The sequence below is a fragment of the Nannobrachium achirus genome, assembly GCF_963921795.1.
Source record: "Nannobrachium achirus genome assembly, chromosome: 23".
Taxonomy (NCBI): Eukaryota; Metazoa; Chordata; class Actinopteri; order Myctophiformes; family Myctophidae; genus Nannobrachium; species Nannobrachium achirus.
Genome location: NC_137830.1, coordinates 2,882,556 through 2,898,297, shown reverse-complemented (window position 1 = coordinate 2,898,297; position 15,742 = coordinate 2,882,556). Strand labels below are relative to the sequence as shown.

The 15,742-nt window shown below is 43.8% G+C and overlaps 2 protein-coding genes and 1 pseudogene across 3 annotated transcripts in view; all 3 read left to right on the top strand.

Moving 5' to 3' along the window:
• LOC308308408 (protein NLRC3-like) overlaps positions 1-8,428 on the top strand; it is a gene marked incomplete at both ends in the record, with an annotated part of 38,236 nt that extends 29,808 nt beyond the window's left edge. Inside the window, one exon of the mRNA XM_080753826.1 lies at positions 8,408-8,428. Within this exon, the coding sequence (XP_080609952.1) occupies positions 8,408-8,428 (21 nt within the window). The remainder of the gene's footprint in view (positions 1-8,407) is intronic.
• The window catches only part of LOC308308496, a 190,067-nt pseudogene that overhangs the window by 107,271 nt on the left and 67,054 nt on the right, over positions 1-15,742 (top strand). The window lies entirely within an intron of this gene.
• LOC308309085 (uncharacterized protein) overlaps positions 1-15,742 on the top strand; it is a 92,473-nt gene that overhangs the window by 44,518 nt on the left and 32,213 nt on the right. The window lies entirely within an intron of this gene.

The window sequence follows — 15,742 nt, the reverse complement described above, 5'->3', positions numbered from 1 at the left end:
CGGACACCAAACATCAATCACACAACCAAAAAACAGCTAGAGATGTGACGTTCGCGAACGAATCGAGTCTTTTGAACGGCTCTTTGAAATGAACGATATGATTCGGTTCACAGTATGGAGCCGTTCCTTTCTAATGAACATGTGGTGGGAAAAAGTACTAATTTCTTTACTTAAGTAAAAATATCAATACTGCAATCAAGTAGAAGTTTGGAAGGTTATGTACTTGAGTAAAAGTAAAGTATTGGTATCAAAATTTACTTTAAGTAGGCCTACCAAAAACGTACTCATTGTGCAGAATGTCCTCATTTCACAGGTTTTCCAATGAAAAAGTCATTAGAAAAAAGCCGATCTACAAGCTCAAAATGCGACGCATTGTGAGCTTGTAGATCGGCTATTTTCAAATGGCAGGTATGTATTATATCAGAAATAAATGTATAAAGGGTTGAAGTTATTTGTAATTATAATCAAAATCTACAAAGTAGCCTAACTAGTGGAATGAGCCAGTCTTTTGAACAGCTCTTTGAAAGGAACGAATCCCAGAGATTCGGCTCACTTCAAAGAGCCATCTCTAAAAACAGCATAGGCCTACATGCTAACACGTTTTGCAGCAGCGATCGTGATAGGCTCGCGATCATGCCTTTTCATTGGCACCGTTAGAAAGCTGACATCATTCCGATTTCAGAACTGGTCTTATTTTCTTTCTGCGACCTACCACTCGGTTTAAGTAACGGATTTAGTTAACATTGATGGGGAATGGATTCCCCATGCGATCTTACTTCCTGACTCAGAAGCAAGTGGGCGTGCCTAAAATGACGTAATTTAAGAGGGCATAAATGACGTCATTTCTCCTAGGAGAAACTAGTTCCTCCTAGGAGGAATTAGTTTCTCCTAGGAGAAATTCAGTTCCTCCTAGGAGAAACTAATTACTCCTAGGAGAAATTCAGTTCCTCCTAGGAGAAACTAGTTCCTCCTAGGAGAAATTCAGTTCCTCCTAGGAGAAACTAATTCCTCCTAGGAGAAATTCAGTTCCTCCTAGGAGAAACTAATTACTCCTAGGAGAAATTCAGTTCCTCCTAGGAGAAACTAGTTCCTCCTAGGAGAAATTCAGTTTCTCCTAGGAGAAACTACAAACAGTTTCTCCTAGGAGTAATTCAGTTTCTCCTAGGAGAAACTGTGGTTTCTCCTAGTTATAATGCAGTTTCTCCTAGGAGAAACTAAAAGAACAATACAAGTGAATGGAAAAAGTGACATCATTCCTCCTAGGAGAAACTTAATTATGACTAGGGGAAACTACAGTTTCTCCTAGGAGGAACTGAATTTCTCCTAGGAGAAACTGTTTGTAGTTTCTCCTAGGAGAAACTGAATTTCTCCTAGGAGGAACTGCATTTCTCCTAGGAGGAATTAGTTTCTCCTAGGAGGAACTGCATTTCTCCTAGGAGGAATTAGTTTCTCCTAGGAGGAACTGCATTTCTCCTAGGAGAAATTACGTCATTTATGCCCTCTTAAATTACGTCATTTTAGGCACGCCCACTTGCTTCTAGTTTCTCCTAGGAGGAATTAGTTTCTCCTAGGAGAAATTACGTCATTTATGCCCTCTTAAATTACGTCATTTTAGGCACGCCCACTTGCTACTGAATTTCTCCTAGGAGGAACTAGTTTCTCCTAGGAGAAATGACGTCATTTATGCCCTCTTAAATTACGTCATTTTAGGCACGCCCACTTGCTACTGAATTTCTCCTAGGAGGAACTAGTTTCTCCTAGGAGAAATGACGTCATTTATGCCCTCTTAAATTACGTCATTTTAGGCACGCTCACTTGCTACTGAATTTCTCCTAGGAGGAACTAGTTTCTCCTAGTAATAATTATATTCTACCCTAGATAGCAGAAACTGGAGTTTGTCCTAGTCTAAATTGAGTTTGGACTAGTCAAAATGCAGTTTTGACTAGTCAAAATGTAATTACAACTAGGAGAAATTAGATTTGGGATATCTAAAATGTAATTATAGCTAGGCAGTGAATGCTTTTAATGTTAAAATGGCGCCTTTCAATAGATATCTGTAATTGCATTGTTCCTAGTCATAATAGGAATTGCAGATATCTGAAATTACATTTGCACTAGTCGTAATATGGATTGTAGATATCTGTAATGTCATTTGTACTAGTCAAAATGTGTTTTTAGATATCCAAAATGTAATTATAGATGTCTGAAATGATTTTTTAATTTGGGATATCCGTAACTGTAGTTTCCCCTAGTAATAATTCAGTTTCTCCTAGGAGAAACTGTAGTTTATCCTAGTGATAATATAGTTTCTCCTAGGAGAAACTATATTTTCTCCTAGGAGAAATGCAGTTTCTCCTAGGAGAAATTATAGTTTCTCCTAGGAGAAACTACAAACAGTTTCTCCTAGGAGAAATTCAGTTACTCCTAGGAGAAACTGTCTCCTAGGAGTAATTCAGTTTCTCCTAGGAGAAACTGTGGTTTCCCCTAGTCATAATTAAGTTTCTCCTAGGAGAAACTAAAAGAACAATACAAGTGAATAGAAAAAGTGACGTCATTCCTCCTAGGAGAAACTTAATTATGACTAGGGGAAACCACAGTTTCTCCTAGGAGAAACTGAATTACTCCTAGGAGAAACTGTTTGTAGTTTCTCCTAGGAGGAACTGTTTGTAGTTTCTCCTAGGAGAAACTATAATTTCTCCTAGGAGAAACTGAATTATGGCTAGGAGAAAATATAGTTTCTCCTAGGAGAAACTGAATTATAGATATCCAAAACTTTAATTTTGACTAGGAAGAATGCAATTAACCCTATCTTGAATAGATAGTCAGTCTAGCTATTAAATGTTAAAACGGCCACTTATATATATTTAAGGAATTAAGGATATCTGAAATGGCATTTTGACTAGGAGGGATTTAATTACGGATATCTTGAAATACAATTTTTACCAGTAAGATTGTTATTATGGATATCTTTAATTACAATTATGACTAGTGAGAATGCAGTTTTGACTAGGAGAAATGTGATTTCGGATATCTAAAACATACATTACGGATAGGAGGGTGAATCGATTAAATGTTAAAACGGCTTGCCATACCCCCTCCCCCTCCCCCTCCCTCTCTCTGCTCAAACGCCTCTGTTTCCTGTTCCTGTTTGGGTTTTTCCACAGGAAACAGAAACACCGAGACAGACAGATGGTGAACAAGACAGACAGAAGACGGACATTTTGCTGTTAATACGTGTGAACAGAGTGAGTAGAAATGTATTGATTTATTATTTATATTATTAAACCACACTGATTGGTTCATGTCAAGTTATTTATTATTTATATTATTAAACCACACTGATTGGTTCATGTCAAGTTATTTAGAAAATGTTTCCTTATATTATCTGACAATGCCTTTGTTTAAAAACTTCATGAAAGTATAAATACTTTAGTTTATTGTAGAGTATACAGTAAAGTATAAATACTTTAATATTGATTCATGATAAAGACCACATTAAGCTCAGATGTATACTTCATGGTACCACGGTGTTGTGTACTGAAATGAGCAGATCTACAAGTTCACAGAACAACACTGACGCCACAAGAGGTGAGCTTGTAGATCTGCTATTTCCGCTCCATGAAACCGTTATGCAACAGAGTGTCCTGGAACGACCCGTCATCGAGTGTGTGTGTGTGTGTGTGTGTGTGTGTGTGTGTGTGTGTGTGTGTGTGTGTGTGTGTGTGTGTGTGTGTGTGTGTGTGTGTGTGTGTGCGCGTGCGTGCGTGCGTGCGTGCGTGTGTTTGCGCGCGCGCGCGCGCGTGCGTGTGTGTGTGTGTGTGTGTGTGTGTGTGTGTGTGTGTGTGTGTGTGTGTGTGTGTGTGTGTGTGTGTGTGTGTGTGTGTGTGTGTGTGTGTGTGAGGGACCCCTCAATCATGGGAGAATCCCCCGGGGGTCCTGAACCACAGGTTGAGAACCAGTGCTGTGATCTGGTTTAGGGCTGCTTTCATTTCCTGTAAACTGCATGTTGTTCACAACAGGCCGTTTGGTTTCCTCCTAAAGCTGAAACCACTAGAAGAAGCAGCGTCGCTTTGATTTGGTTCCCCCCGTTTGTTTCCCCAATCCCTATTAAAATGCTCCAGTAGCCTAGTGTAGTCTTGCCATTCGCTACCAGTTGGACTAAAATATGCATATACCAAACTAATTTTCCAGAAGCAAAACTACTCTGCATCAAGGAGTTTATTAGGTAGGCCCTAAAAGTATGTCCTTGAGCGCAGGGGAATATTTTTGGGTTAAAACTGAATCCGGTTTGATCTTTCTGGCCAAATTGTAGTCTTTGAGGACTACAACATGACGTGTTGTGGTTTCTGCTCCAGACCGGTTACAACCCCGAAAAGTGAAGTGATCCCAGACTACATTTCCTGTAGTTACCACACGCACACAGTTTACTGTAAGTCACATGACTTCAGCACAGTGTTGTAATGTCTGCTGTTATGTTCTCTGCACGCAACGCTGCATGTCGCAGTACGAAGCATATGATAATGAGCAGTGGTTTGGAGGTCAAACTGCTTTGAACAGCTTCCATGAACATGGATCTCCATATACAGGTATCAGGGATCTCCATATATGGGTATCAGGAATCTCCATATATGGGTAACTGGTCCGATATATATTAATAAAGGATAAAATAAAATGAAAGTCCATATATGGGCATTCCCAGATGATGCCCTGTTAGGGCAACCACACTAACAGAATCCATATATGGACAAGACATAGTTTGTTGTTGATTACGTTTGATGCTGTGAAGGTATTTTTTGAAGTGTTAAAAAGGTGTTAAAAGTTAAATTGTCATTTCACTGACACTGCCCTCAGGTGAAACTGTCACCTTCACATCACAGGAAAGAGGAAAAAACATGTTAAGTACAAATAATACTTCATTGTATGGCAGAGTGTCAGTAAATGTAATCCAAGTATGTCTTGTTTATTTTCACGATGGTATTTTCTTTCAGTCAGGACCGCTTTTAAACAATCGCGGGCCACAAGTACTGAAAATAGCAGATCTACAAGCTCACAGTGTTGCCATGTGACCCCATCCTACAGCTTGTAGATCTACCTTTGTGATTGCTAAATGTTTGCTCCAGAATAGATGATGTGGTTCACTCAATGGAGACACACACGTCGCACAGAGTGATTTTGGCAGTCAGACTCAGTCCCTGTACTCTGTGATTACAACATCTCTGTCTCTCTCTCTCTCTCTCTCTGTGTGTGTGTGTGTGTGTGTGTGTGTGTGTGTGTGTGTGTGTGTGTGTGTGTGTGTGTGTGTGTGTGTGTGTGTGTGTGTGTGTGTGTGTGTGTGTGTGTGTGTGTGTGCGTGCGTGCGCGCGCGCGTGCGTGCGTAGGTCTTGCTCTACCATGAGTGGCTCAGTGGAGAGAGAGGAGTCGGACCCCTCCTCTAAAGACATCCTGAGTGACAGGTCTGTCTTTTTGATTGATTGATTGATTGATTGATTGAAGAGCTTATTAGCAGTTTGATTGGAAACAGATATTTCTCAGTGACATAGCGTATCTCTATAAAGATGTGCATATTTAATATAGTGTAATAATGATTGATTAAAGAGTTTATTAACAGTTTGCAATAGGAAAAAGTTTCATGACAGCACAAATCTCTGGTACAAGGTCAACTAAAAGGAGATCCTAGAAAGCCTTAAAGCTTATTTACACAGCAACCACTTTATGTATCTCATATAACACTGAAAGACAGACAGATAGAACACAGTACTTTATGTATCTCATATAACATTGAAAGACAGACAGATAGAACACAGTACTTTGCATAGGATAACATCAATTACAAAAGCAGAAAAGAAAATAATAAAAAACAGGGCGATAAAAACAACAGATGGGGGTTTAGTCTATTTACAGGTCACTGTAGTAGCAGCCGTCTGAAGGTGACCTTTCAGACCGATTTTAAAGGAGGCTTGGGATTTGTACTCCTTTAAGGCCTGTCTGTCTGTCTGTCTGTATGTCTGTCTGTCTGTCTGTCTGTCTGTCTGTCTCTCTGTCTCTCTGTCTGTCTGTCTGTCTGTCTGTCTGTCTGTCTGTCTGTCTGCCTGCCTGCCTGCCTGCCTGCCTGCCTGCCTGTCTGTCTGTCTGTCTGTCTGTCTGTCTGTCTGTCTGTTGAGGAAGCTGTAATGTGTAAGAGGTTTGACAGAGTGGATTCCACATGGATTGTAATGACTGAATATTAATAAAGTAAATGATGTTGATGCTGTCTTTCTGTCAGGGTCCATCAGCAGAGAGCAGGGTCTCCTGTACCCAGCTGTGTCTCCATGAAGAGTGACTTGTCCATGGATAAACATATTGACTTCAAAGATGGACACCACTCTACTGATCCCAGGTCAGAATGTAAAACACATCATTTAGTTGTTATGAACTCTACTGATCCCAGGTCAGAATGTAAAACACATCATTTAGTTGTTATGAACTCTACTGATCCCAGGTCAGAATGTAAAACACATCATTTAGTTGTTATGAACTCTACTGATCCCAGGTCAGAATGTAAAACGAAAGTTACGTATGTAACTACGGTTCTATGAATCCCGAATGACCCCAGAGGCGGTGCTTAAAGCACTGAATATCTCCCTTCGCATTCGAGTATGAATACCAAAAAAGTCACTTGTGACCCCTGGATGACCCCACCGCGGGTATATCATCCGGGGTTATCCAACGGATCATTTCCTACAGAATCTTCTCGCGAGACCACGAGGATTCTGAGTGACCCAGTGCTCTGGCGGTCATTCGGGATTCATAGAACCGTAGTTACATACGTAACTTTCGTTCTATTTCATCCCTGCTGACCGCCAGAGGCGGTGCTTAAAGCACTGAATGACGTATACCAACAAAGTCACGAGGAATCCTGATTACAACCCTCAAAGAGCAGAATCGGAGGATTCTGGGAAGAGAACCACCTCCAATGGATAGGGAGTGGCAACAAACACCCAATAGAACCTGGAGAACGTGCCGATGACTCCCATGAGGCAGTGGCACCAATATCTTCCAGGGGTACTACTCTCAGGTAGCCCATGATGTGGGGGCACTATGATTAAAGTGGCACCCTATACCAGATGGCAGGGGACGATTACTCGCCTTGTAGGTGTGGCTGATGGCACCCACAATTAAAAATGGGGCAGGCGCTGTATGGGGAGTGCAATATCCGGGCCATCATAGCCACGGAGGAGCTGTCCTGGCCGCCAAAAGCATGTGGCAGGGCTAACATAAGCTCTATGGGCCCACACTGGGCACAACAGTTCCAGCTTGTCGACCCACTCTCGTGGGGGAGGTTAAGCTGGGCAAGCCTTACAGGCTGGTTGAGGTGCGACTGAGACAGCACCATTAAGGAGGAACGCTGTGTTCAGCCACATAGCGACACCTCAGCCGTCTGAGTTCTACTTCAGACAAGAGTCACTGACAGGCAGGGCGTGTAGCTCACTGACACGTCTGTTGAGGTAATGGGCAGGATGAATGCCTTCTCACATGACACCAACCTAGACTGCCTGTGTCAAGGGCTTGAAAGGGAGGCCCGCAAAGGGTGTCCTGCACAATGGGAAGATCCCATGATGGAAGTTCTCAAGGCTCTTGAAGGATGCAACCTCAGAGCCCCCTCCGGGAAAAGGGACACTTGACTGTTGTTCCCCACTATGGCTGTGCCATTGTCGATTCTACCATGTCTACATTATCTTGCTGCTATGCAAAATTTTAGAGTAGACAGAGAGTGGCCCCAGTCTAGGAGGGACTGGTGAAACTCCAGAAAAGTAGGCACAGAGCAACGCACTGGGTCATCACTCTGACCCATGCACCAGTTGGAAACAGCTCCATCTGTTATCCTACTGTAACCTGGTGGATGGCCCCGGCCCTCTAGCATTCAGGACGGTATGCCTGCCTGGATCCACAGAGCTGCCCCGCAGCGGTTCAGTTGGAGGGGTTGAGGATTGGGATGCCAGACCCGACCTCCTAGTCGAAAGGAGACCTCTCCTGTCCTGGAGGTGCTATGGCTGTGACTTGGTCTGTGCAGCCAGGGAAACAGTTCTCCCTGGCCAAAAGGGAGCCACCAGTCGAATGGTGTGACCCTCCTGAAGAACTCTTAAGCACTGGTCGTATCAGTGGAAGCAGTAGAATGCATGTGCAGTGCCTCCGGGCATGTGCACATTTCAAAGGAAGGCGCCCTTCGGGCGGCAACCTACTCGGGGCTTTTGAGGTGATTCTACTCACCCGGTAGATAAATTGCCCTTAGGCTAATCGGGCAGGGGGCTGCCCAAGTCATGAGGTCCATGGATGCCTGCAGCAGCCGTGCAGACCTGGTTCCGCCCCGATTTACCGGATACACGGTCATGGTGTTACGTGACCGCATGAGAATGTGCTCGCCTCTCAGGCACGGCAGAAGGCACTGTAGAGCCAAATGCACCAACTGGTGCTGGCTGTTATAGTAGTGGCATTTAAGGCCACAGGCGTTATTGATGTTACAAATCAACGTTATGGTCAGAGATGTTCTAGGCAACATCTTCCCTCATTTACTGAGCCCTAGATGGACCATGCAGGACGGGTGACGTGCTGCAACTTGGACACCTGATTCTGGGATGGTACGCAGATCAGCCAGTTGCCCAGGTACGACGGGACCCTCATACCCTGAGACTGCAGCGGCACAAGCGCCGCTGCCAGACACCTTGTGAACACCCTCTGGGAGAGGGAGAACCAGAAAGGAAGCATCCTGAGCTTCCAGTGGTGGCCTTGATAGGCATAGCACAGAAACTGCCAGTGTTGACAGGCAGCGGAAACTGTGGGAATCAGTTTGCAGATCATCTGCTGTGGTCAACATATAAGATGACATGACCTTAATATACCTCTTGGGTCCCCCCAGACTCAAGGAAGTATGTCGATTAGAACTAGTCTAGCACAGCGAAACAATCCACCCATGTTAAAACAAGGTGGGGACGCTATAATATACTGCCGTTAGTTAGCTGCATTAGTATATAGTCTGGCCAAACCAGGCTAGATTAGAACCTCCTTGTCTGACAGAGGGTCTACAGCCTCGATGGCACCCTTCGTCAGGAGGACGGATAGCTCCTGGTCCAATGTTAGGATTTTTGCCAGGTCACTGACTGCCTTCTTTGACCCAGCCAGATGTGGGGGGCTGGTGTCGGAACTGACGCTTATATCCGGCGTTTGAGGTGGCAACCACCAACAAGTCTAAGGTGTAAGCAGCCCAGTATCTGAGCTGCAGATGGAAAGGTATCTGACAGCTGGCCTAGTAGCCTCAGCTGCCGCCTGGTCTACCTTGCCTGCATGGTTCGCTTCAGTAGTTCCATCACTGCTGAACCAAACCCTACTTCCAGCTCCACTGGGAGACTACAGAGTTCTCCTAGGTGCCCCAGTCAGGCTTAACTGTTAAAGCCACACTCTGGGATGAGTTTGAACTAGGATGGGCATCATCAATCGGAGTTCATGGAAATAAACCCAATGCCTCTGGTGACACATCACTGAAGGTGATGGGGTCAGCATTCACATTGCCCTTTGCAAAGACGTTGAGAGGGCAAGCATAAGGTATTATAGGGAGTTGCCCAAGCACCTCGCATTCAAACCCCCTGCCACAGAGCCCCCTCGGGGAACGCAATGCGTACTGTGATGACAGGCTTGATAGCTGGCCTGCAACCCAGGCGAGCACTTATTGAATCATTCATGGCTGACAGGGGTACAGGCATGAGGAACATAAAAGGCAGTGGAGGGCGGCCTGCGCCTGGCGAGGGTGCTTGGCCTGGTTAGGTGCTGGCATTCCAGGGCTATGCGAATGATAATGCGCATGGAGCTGTACTATGTCTCAGTCAATGGCTCTGAGCTGAGGAGTGGGAGCTCGGCTCTAAGGCCTATGCATCTTCCTTATATTCATGGAAGTGTGTAGCTCAAGCTGCAAGGAAGATCACATCATCCTCTGGTGTCAGCTGTGGCATTGGAGGAGTAGGCACTTAAACATCCTCCAAAGGTAAACAGGTTGGCGGGCAATGGCCCTCATGTAAGCCAACTCAGCAAATAGCCAACCCAACATGGTTGAAGTCAGACCTTTTCTTCCTGGTACACAGGGCAGAGGTCATGGCCGGCATCCGGCTGGGGAGGAACCTCACACGAGGTGCAAAAGTGGGAGCTCTCCATTGTGGTGGCACCGGTTTCTCTGCACCGGCCAACACACACCAGTCCCAACTAGCCCAGAGCGCGGACGCCACTGGTTGCTAGACAATATTGACCATATGCTGGAGGGAGGGAGCGTGTAACGCTGCCTATACCAGCAAAGGCCATAATTTGAGCAGGATAGACAACTCTTCAGCTTATCAGAGCGCGAACGTCACTGTTAGCTGGAACGTCGACATTAGCTAGACTGTAGAACCTGTATGGTGGGGGGAGGAGCGCGTACGCTACTTGTACCACCAGCAGATGCCCACTCATAAACAACCGGCTTGTAGTAGCCGTTAATCAAAGTCTGCTACCATACATCTTTCTTTCAATGCTTTAAATGCTTATTGTTGCACTGCTTGAGATTTACAAGTTAAGTGCATTATAAAACCAGAGCGTGAAAGCTGCTCTTAACTGGACTGTGGAAGATGTATGCTGAGTGTAGAGGGAGCGCGTACGCTGCCTGCACCAGCAGAGGCTGTTAGTTGGTCTGTGGACCACTTGCTGGGGGGAAGGAGCGCTTACGCTGCCTGCACCAGCGGAGGCTGTTGTTGCATAGAAAATGTCTCAACAAAGATTATAAATATATATTACTTTAATGAAACAATAGACTACTGGTAGCTAGCTACACAGTAGATTAGCTGCAGTAGAGGCCATAAGCTGGGGGGAAGGAGCGCTTACGCTGCCTGCACCAGCAGAGGCTGTCGTTGCATAGAAAATGTCTCAAAGATTATAAATATATATTACTTTAATGAAACAATAGACTACTGGTAGCTAGCTACGCAGTAGATTAGCTGCAGTAGAGGCCATACGCTGGGGGGAGGGAGCGCTCAATGCTGCCTGCACCAGCAGAGGCCGTCGTTGCCGAAAATTGTATGCCAACCAAAAAGTTATATAAAAAATATAAAAATATAAAATATAAAGTTAGGCTATGGAGTACCAGTAGCTAGCTACCAAGTAGGCTAGCTGCAGCAGATGCCTTAAGCTGGGGGGAGGGGGCGCTCACGCCATCTGCACCAGCAAAAGTTTTAATTACAGCATTTAGTCGGCTCTTCAGATAATCAGGACTGATAACTGGAATACCGCCGCGCTGTTAGTTGGAGCTTGTTCGGTGTGGGAGGAGGAGCGTGTACGCTACCTGTACCACCAACAGAAGCTGACTAATAAACAACCAGCTTACAACCTTCAATAAAGGTTTGGATGCTGCCATGTAGCAGTGTGAGATGCTTCTTATGCCAATGTTTATTGTAGCACTTTGAAATCTATCCAAATGTAAAGTTGTTTACTATGCAACTTACAAACAACCAGCTTATCCCCTTCAATAAAGGTTTGGATGCTGCGATTTATGTAGCAGCATGAAATGATTCCTTTGAAATCTATCCAACTTTAAGTTGGTTTATTATTATAAGAAAACGGCAAGTAAACACAGCTTAATATTGACAATTGTCAATTCTTGTTATGCTTGCCTTTACCAGTAAAAGCTAATCAAGTAGCAAACTAACAGCACTACTTCCAAACACGCTACTGACGTTAGTCGTAGTCTGAGTTACAGATTCATGCTGGGATGAGAGAGCGTTAATGCAGTCTACACCAGCCAAAAGTTTAATATAAAGTTTTGGAAATTAACGAACGAACTACTGGTAACACCACCAGTGATGGGCACATGCTGTGTGAAGGCGCAGCAGCGCACGCTGGCGTTATCAGCACTCAGCAGTGGCTAATAACAAAACAAGCTATATACAATATAGCTAAGAGTTTGAGCTACTTGTAGCTCCACTTTACAAAGTACAAACTATAGGTAGCTACGATCAATCAATCAATAGAGACCATCTTGCTGAGGGAGGTCGCGCGTATACGCTTCCTCGCGATTATTCCTAACGTAGGAGACGGTGCTGTACCAGCTGGCTAATAACAAGACAAACTATACAAAATAGCTGTTTACGAAAGCTTGAAGCAAGCTTGGACGCTGCCAAAAACTATTAGACAATGTCTATCAAAAAATCATAGTAAGTAGGCCGTCATGCTGTAAGCAGGAACGGCTATCGTTTATGATCAGCAAGGCTATTCAAGGCTACAGTCAGAAGCGTGCCACAGATAAATAAATCCCTGTCCTGGGGAGAGGGAGCGCATAGCCAGCTGTTTAGCAAAAAAGGCTAGGAGTTTGCACACCGCTAAACTCTGTGATATAACCAGAAGGTGAAACAAAAAAGAAACAACTCGCTAAAAACAGCGTGTTTTAGCAACAAGGAAAGTAATAATAATCTGTATCCTTGATAATGGTAGAAACGGAGCGCTAACGTTCCGTTCACAGCCAACGAGAGTCTCGTATTGGAGGGAGGCAGCGCCCGCAGCCTTTTGCAACAGAGCAGTTTACTCTCTTATACAAACAAACACAATGTAAATTGAACCTCATCTTAGTGCGGACATTACCGCTAACAACAGTAACCTACCTCTTGTTCGGACGGAGAGTTAAGACCCTCGTCATCTGGGAAAGAGATCGGACGCTTTCGCGTCCACGTGAAATAAACTCCGCTCATAGAGGAGATAATAAGTCGCAGTTCCTGGAGGGCGAACTTTCGCTACCCCGACCGAAACGGCCACGGAACTACTAGCGACTTCAATAAGGTAGGTTGCATAATAACGCATCGTATACTGATGCATATTGTAGCTCAATGCAGAGCTAAAATACGAAACTCGGCGCGCGAGAAGAAAAGAGGAAATGATCCGTTGGATAACCCCGGATGATATACCCGCGGTGGGGTCATCCAGGGGTCACAAGTGACTTTTTTGGTATTCATACTCGAATGCGCATGCGCGAAGGGAGATATTCAGTGCTTTAAGCACCGCCTCTGGCGGTCAGCAGGGATGAAATAGAACACATCATTTAGTTGTTATGAACTCTACTGATCCCAGGTCAGAATGTAAAACACATCATTTAGTTGTTATGAACTCTACTGATCCCAGGTCAGAATGTAAAACACATCATTTAGTTGTTATCAAACTGAACTCTAGTGAGCAGCAGATGAGGAGTATAAATTAATACATTGATGATTTAGTTTTATAGCATGAACAGGTTATGACATCATCAATAACCTTTGTTTTCACTTATTAGTGATACTGTATCATCATACTGTCCAAAACAACCAGATAGATGTACTTATGATGTAATGTTGGCAGACTGATTCATTGATACATGAATGAACTCATTGATTATCAGACTGCTAAAAGTACAATCAGGCACTTGAACGATGTGACAAGAACAAAAACAAAGCAGGCGCATGGCTTTACATTCTTGGGGGTCCAATTTAGGCATCTACAGTTTATAATGATGGCCAAAACACAAAACCTCTGAAAAATTCACTTTGTTGGGAAAATGTGTTTTCAGCACCAAAACCTCCCATCTACTATTTCTACTATTTCTAGTAAAAACCTCCTATCTGCAGTCAACAAGGTTTTTGACAAGGTTTTTACCTAGAAATAGTTAGGCTCTTTGTTTGTTAAATAACACTTTTTACAGCACTTCATTGAGATCAAGACATTCTACAGGTCTGTTACAAGTATTACCATTAAAACGTTTTATCTAAAGTTTCACCACCTGACACCAATCATTAGCAATCAACAAGGTAATGCAGAGAGGAGGTTTTGGCCATCGATAAGACACTTTTCTCAAACCAACAGCTGACTTGAAGGGAATGATCAGATCCACTCCATACGTTCTGTCTCCTTAAATTCAATTCAAACACTTGGGAGGAGGAGGTGTGGGACAAAGCTTCTATTTGTGCAAGGCATGGATTGATACGGTGTTAAAATGGTGCATCGGACTCACTTTACGAAGGGCAGACTATCTAAACCAGGGTTGGGCAACTTTGATGATGGTGAGGGCCACTATATTTCCACCTTCACTCCAGAGGGCCACATTGCATATTGCTATGTCCTACTTTGTCATTCTAGTATCTCATACAAAAAAAAAATAGCTGATCTACAAGCTCAAGCTTGTAGATCTGCTAATTTTGCTTCTTTTTATTGGAATCCTGAATTATTTTTTGTTATTTTTTAATTGGAATCCTGAAATGTAACATTTTGATTTAATTTCAAACACATTTAGTTATATTCTCATGTTAACTTTATGAACCTAAATACAAATACAAGGAACATAAAAAAAAATAAAAAAATAATACTACTATAGCCTAGTCATTAAGCTACTAATATAGACTGAAGGAATTAAAGTAGGTCTATTTTGGAATTGCAACAGCTGTAATCAGTAATATACCAGTATTCCGGTATTAACCTGCGGGCCGCATGAAGTGGGGGCCGCCAGTTGCCCATGTATGATCTAAACTGTATAGTGATGTGGATCCAACCTGTGACAGATGTCACCCAGCAAGCCATGCACATTATGTTTTGGTCCTGGCCTGCTCTGCAGTCCTATTGGGTTGACATTTTTGACTCATTGGAAGTTAATATGAAAAGCTCCACCGGCTGTCTGTCTTTCCGCTCGCCCGTCCGCCACGTCACGTCACGCCACGTCACGTCACGTCACGCCACGTCACGTCACGTCACGTCACGTCACGTCACGTCACGTCACGTCACGTCACGTCACACTTTTGGCCGTACTTCTATCTCCACCACCGTTGGCCCTATCGATGCCAAACTTTGCACACACACACTCCTTGGATGGCAAACCACAACCTCCACCCCTCATTTCTCACATGGTCCTCTTCTAGCACCACCATCAGGCCGATTTTTGCAAAACATATTCTCATATTCCCTCCTGATTGGCTATGATTGCCTTCTAAAGTTTGTTGATGCGACGTGACGTATCTCCCGATTAGGGAGTCTTACTGGTCTAAAATAGTTGAGAAACCAACTGAACGTAATGCGTTTACTGCACTGTTTGGAGTGATTCCTCCTACGGTGTCGCTTTCCTCTTTAGAGGCGACCTTTATAGCATTTGTTACCTTCTTAGCGAGACGTCTGATATTGCTCAGATGTAAATCTCCTACTCCCCCATCCCACACCTTTTGGATAAGGGATATTCTTAACTATATGAAACTGGAGAGAATCAGATACCTGCTGGGTGGCTCCCTAAAGAGATCCAATAAGATATGGGACCCTTTTTTAAATATGGGCTCTGATTGATCTACCAGCCATTAATATGACAACGAGCGGTAGCATGGCAGATGGAGGACCGAACGATACTCTAACAACTGTAATTTCTATATTATTTTATTTTTTACCAGTTGCTTCTTTTTTCTTTTGAGTTTTTGTCTGTCTCTTTGTCTGTTTGTAGTTTGAAAATGTAACCTTTAAAAATAGATTGTGGGAGAAGTAAAAAAAAAAGCAGGACAAAAGGAAACCCTACTTGTTCCCATCCTTCCCTTTCTTGTCCTTTTCTTGCATTTCAGTTTGCCTAACCTGCTGTATATAGAAGCAGGGACGTGCAGAGACTTTTAAAGAGGCAGGGGCTGACATTTCTAAAAGGGCCTTTTGGTGAAAACATCGAAAATAGCAGACCTCCAAGCTCACAACGTGTCGCGCTGCGACG